The 4,972-nt window shown below is 43.3% G+C and overlaps 1 protein-coding gene across 1 annotated transcript; it reads left to right on the forward strand.

Moving 5' to 3' along the window:
* Positions 1–351: 351 nt before the first annotated feature.
* LOC147401797 (C2 calcium/lipid-binding plant phosphoribosyltransferase family protein) lies at positions 352–4,128 on the forward strand. The gene has a single exon (XM_086443211.1). It carries the CDS (start codon positions 752–754, stop codon positions 3,770–3,772), a length of 3,021 nt encoding a protein of 1,006 aa, XP_086299337.1. The 5' UTR covers positions 352–751; the 3' UTR covers positions 3,773–4,128.
* Positions 4,129–4,972: the final 844 nt, after the last annotated feature.

Below are 4,972 nucleotides of genomic sequence, written 5' to 3' on the forward strand. Positions count from 1 at the left end.
GAAGATCACCACTCTTAGATTAGTTAATCTATTTTCACTTTTGTTTCATCTTTTAAATAAATGAAAATGGTAAATAAGTTTGAAGGGAAAAATAAAGTATTCTAAAATAAATTGAAGTTCATATGATAAAGACTAAGGAGTTGACGATGATAATTTTTTGGGGGAAAAAAAATAAGGGTTTTGCATTATGTTCAAGATGAGGATATTTTTGAACACTTTCTATTAGACTCTCAATTAAGACAATGGTCAAGGAATAGGTCATGTGTCTAAAAATATAGGGTGTATCCCAAATATAAATAAAAATATAGGGGGTTATCTATAAATCACCCAAAAATAAGTTCAAATAAAAACAAAACAGGAGCATTTCTTTCTTCCCCCAAAAGATAATAAAAAATAATATTCCTCACACAAACACTATAATTACAGAGAAGGAAACCAAAGCCAAAGCAATAAAACCCACCAGAAATTCAGTGTCCCTACTAATTGTGGATGACTCATGCTGGCCCCACTTCACTCCACCAAACGACATCTCTCTCTCTCTCTCTCTCTCTCTCTCCCTTTAACCATTTGTCTTCTTACTCCAATTAGCCATCTCTCATCCACCCCCTCTATTCTTCTCCCCACCACCCTTTCTTCCCTTCCCTCCCTACACTTCCACCATTTTTCTGTCTTCTGGTTTACTCATACCCACCCCTTCTTTAAGATTGTAGTCTGGATTCAAAAATCCGGTGAGAGTCTTTGAATCATCGTAATGGCGAAGCTAGTCGTGGAGGTTCTTGATGCTAGTGACCTCATGCCCAAAGACGGGCAAGGATCGGCAAGTCCGTTTGTTGAAGTAGACTTCGACGATCAGAAACAACGCACACAAATTAAGTACAAGGACCTTTACCCATCATGGAATGAGAAGCTTGTCTTCAATGTATCAGACCCGAGAGACTTCCCCAACAAGACCATCGATGTTGTAGTCTACAATGATAGTAAAGGAGGCCACCACAAAAACTTCCTTGGTCGAGTCAGAATATATGGCGTCTCCGTCCCTTTGGAGTCAGAAACAGCCGTTCAGCGATACCCACTCGATAAGAGAGGCCTCTTCTCCCACATACGTGGCGATATTGCACTAAAAATCTATGTCGTTCAGGACCCTTCATCATACCAAGCACCGAAGCAATCTGATGGGACCAACGTCGTAGAGCCTCCTTTCCAGGAAATCTACAATGGAGAAAATATGAACAATGACCGAAAGAAGAAGAACAAGAACAAGAGCAAGAAGGAAAAGGAAATCAGGTCGTTTCACTCCATCGGAACTACTGCTCCTCCTCTGGCTACTACTGCTGCCGCTGTTGCTCCTCCATTGGTCCCTGGTTTTGGGTTTGATATGAAGGACAAAACCGTGACGGTAGAAAGCAGAAGTGATTTTGCTCGTGTTGGACAACCAATTCCAATTCCAATGTATATGCAGGGCCCTGGACATCCCGAATTTGGACTAGTAGAGACGAGACCTCCCATCGCAGCCCATATGGGCTATAAAGGCGGATACAAGACAGCTAGCACTTTTGATCTTGTCGAGCCGATGCACTACTTGTACGTGAGCGTGGTCAAGGCAAGAGATCTCCCTGTCATGGACTTGACAGGTAGCCTCGACCCATATGTGGAAGTGAAGCTCGGAAACTATAAAGGTACCACAAAGCACTTTGAGAAGAACCAGAACCCAGTGTGGAACCTAATCTTTGCCTTCTTGAATGAACATTTGCAATCTAATCTGCTCGAGGTGGTGGTGAAGGACAAGGATGTCCTCAGCAAGGACGACTTCGTGGGTAGAGTGACTTTTGACTTGTCAGATATCCCCCTTCGAGTCCCTCCCGATAGCCCATTAGCCCCACAGTGGTATAAGTTGGAGGATAAGAAAGGAGTGAAGACTAAGGGGGAGGTGATGCTTGCCGTCTGGATGGGCACCCAAGCCGACGAATGCTTTCCCGAAGCAAGGCACTCTGATGCTCATTCCATCAGTCATGAAAACCTCTCCAACACCCGATCAAAGGTATACTTCTCGCCCAAGCTTTTTTACCTCCGAATACATGTCATAGAAGCTCAAGACCTTGTGATCTCTGACAAAACACGGGCTCCCGATACATTCGTCAAGATACAAGTGGGGAGTCAACTCAAAGTCACTCGACCTTCTTCTATGCGTACTATCAATCCAATATGGGGTGATGAGTTCTTGTTTGTGGTGCCTGAACCCTTGGATGAGTTCATAATTATCACGGTGAATGACAGAGTCGGACCTAATAAAGATGAGATCTTAGGAAGGCTTAAAGTGCCAGCTTCGGTCGCTAAGCCAAGATTTGAAAACAGGCTTGTTGATGATCAATGGTTCAACCTCGAAAAGCATTCAGAAGATGCAGAGAAGAAGAAAGAAGTGAAATTCTCTAGCAAAATCCATCTTCGTCTATGTTTGGATATGGGTTACCATGTCCTAGATGAAGCAACCCATTACAGCAGTGACCTCCAACCATCGGCAAAGCATTTCAGAAAGCCAAGGATTGGAATTCTTGAACTAGGCATCTTGAATGCCAAAAACCTTCTGCCCATGAAGACCAAGAATGGTAGGACAACCGATGCCTACTGTGTTGCCAAGTATGGGAACAAGTGGGTTCGGACTAGAACCCTACTCGACACCCTTGCACCTCGTTGGAATGAGCAGTACACCTGGGAGGTTTACGACCCGTGCACTGTCATCACTGTCGGTGTATTTGATAATTGCCATGTTAATGGAAGCAAAGATGATTCTAAGGATGAGAGGATCGGAAAGGTGAGAATCCGTTTGTCGACATTGGAAACGGATCGAGTATACACTCATTTCTACCCCTTATTGTCCCTCCAGACATCTGGTCTCAAGAAGACTGGAGAACTTCACTTGGCACTACGGTTCACGTGCACGGCATGGGTGAACATGGTGAGCCTATACGCCAAACCGTTGCTCCCAAAAATGCATTATATCCAACCCATTCCAGTTAGCCAGCTTGATTGGCTCCGGTACCAGGCAACGCAGATAGTAGCGGCACGACTCATCCGAGCCGAACCACCACTTCGAAGGGAAACTGTTGAATACATGCTTGATGTCGACTACCACATGTGGAGTCTCAGGAGAAGTAAGGCCAACTTCAGCCGCATAATGTCAGTCCTATCTGGGCTGATGGCGATTGGCAAATGGTTTGACGACATCTGTAATTGGAAGAACCCAATGACAACTTGCCTCGTTCATGTACTTTTCTTGATACTTGTATGCTACCCAGAACTGATCTTACCAACGGTGTTCCTCTACTTATTTGTAATTGGGTTATGGAACTATCGGTTCAGGCCCAGGAATCCACCTCACATGGATGCGCGCTTGTCACAAGCAGATAGGGCCCACCCAGACGAGCTTGACGAAGAATTCGACACGTTTCGGTCGTCACGACCAACAGACATTGTGAGGGCGAGATATGATCGGTTGAGGTTTGTTGCGGGGAGGGTGCAGTCAGTGGCAGGGGACTTGGCATCACAAGGGGAGAGGGCTCAAGCAATACTGAGCTGGCGTGATCCAAGGGCCACGGCCATCTTCATCATTTTCGCATTGATTTGGGCCATTTTTCTCTATGTGACACCATTTCAGGTGGTGGCGGTGTTGGAAGGGCTGTACCTGTTACGGCATCCAAGGTTTAGGAGTAAGATGCCCTCCGTCCCTTTCAATTTCTTCCGGAGATTGCCTTCCAAGTCAGATATGCTTCTCTGAAAGGAAGAAAAGAAAGATAGTCACTAAATGAACCCACCAAAATCTAAGAAGAATCAGACAAAAACAAAGAGAAAAAGAAGCTTTTTTCCCTTACTCCACCCACAAGAGAATATCAACTTTTCCAAGACATGCATATTCCAAATTCCTTCCCCCAAAATGAAGCCAAACCACTCATTTCTATTTTTGAAGAGGGTTCGATGATATGGCCTTTATTTCAGATTCTCTTGGAGTTTCATGAGCTAATAGGAGAATGGTGTAATTTTATTTTATTATTTTTTTTCCACATTTCAAGCAAATGTTTGAAGACTGATGTAGGAAATAAAACCAGAAAAAGATGCTCGCCAGTTGGGCTGTGATATTTATGAATAACAAGTTTAAAAAATAAATGAAGTTTGAAATAGAAAACAGAAAGGTACAAGACCAACTTTATACACTTTTAGTTGGAAGAAATCAATGAGAAAAATAAGGAATTCATGTCACTTGATCCTGACAAATCTGGACTGAAGAAATGGACATGCCTTTGAGTTCTGTTGTGTAGAACAAGGACCAGATGTATCAGAAGGAAGCATTGTTGCGACAATGTTTGGCCACAAAGACCATCTTAGGAAGCAGACCCATCCCACCTCTGGAACTCTGGTTGTAAGAAATGTGTTGTTGAACTTGGAATGAATACAACACCAGTAAGCTCATATTCATTGAAGATAAATAACTTTAATTAAATTAAGGCATCGACATACTTCAAAATTCAGTATCTAACAATAGCAAGTTCATACAGAACTATGCAAGGAGGTCAAGGAGAAATGTCGCAGGTTTTTTTTTAAGGTAAATGTTGCAGCTTTATCACTCCAATCTTACCTTAGATGCCCACATGTTCTAATGTGGTAAGATAAAAACAAAAGTGTTTTTCATATAACAAATTTATCCTTAAACCCAGCAGTAACAATAGAGCTACAAGTGTTGGCAAGCTCAAGCTCACGCATTCCAAGCCTTATCTACAACACACATTTTACCTATTCCCAAGGCTTGGCCACCTTCATCTCTCATGTCTGTGGACCCTTATGCTTCCCTCAATATCCACCAATTGAGGTTTCTGCTGTTTCCATCTCCCTGACATGTCTTTCCCTGGTGGTTGTGCTCTTGTACACAGCATTTTGTCCTCCACTGCATAAGCACACGGCCCCCTCTTTGGACACGGTCAAG

Source organism: Akebia trifoliata, chromosome 5 (genome assembly GCF_017979445.1).
Source record: "Akebia trifoliata isolate Shusen 1 chromosome 5, ASM1797944v1, whole genome shotgun sequence".
Taxonomy (NCBI): Eukaryota; Viridiplantae; Streptophyta; class Magnoliopsida; order Ranunculales; family Lardizabalaceae; genus Akebia; species Akebia trifoliata.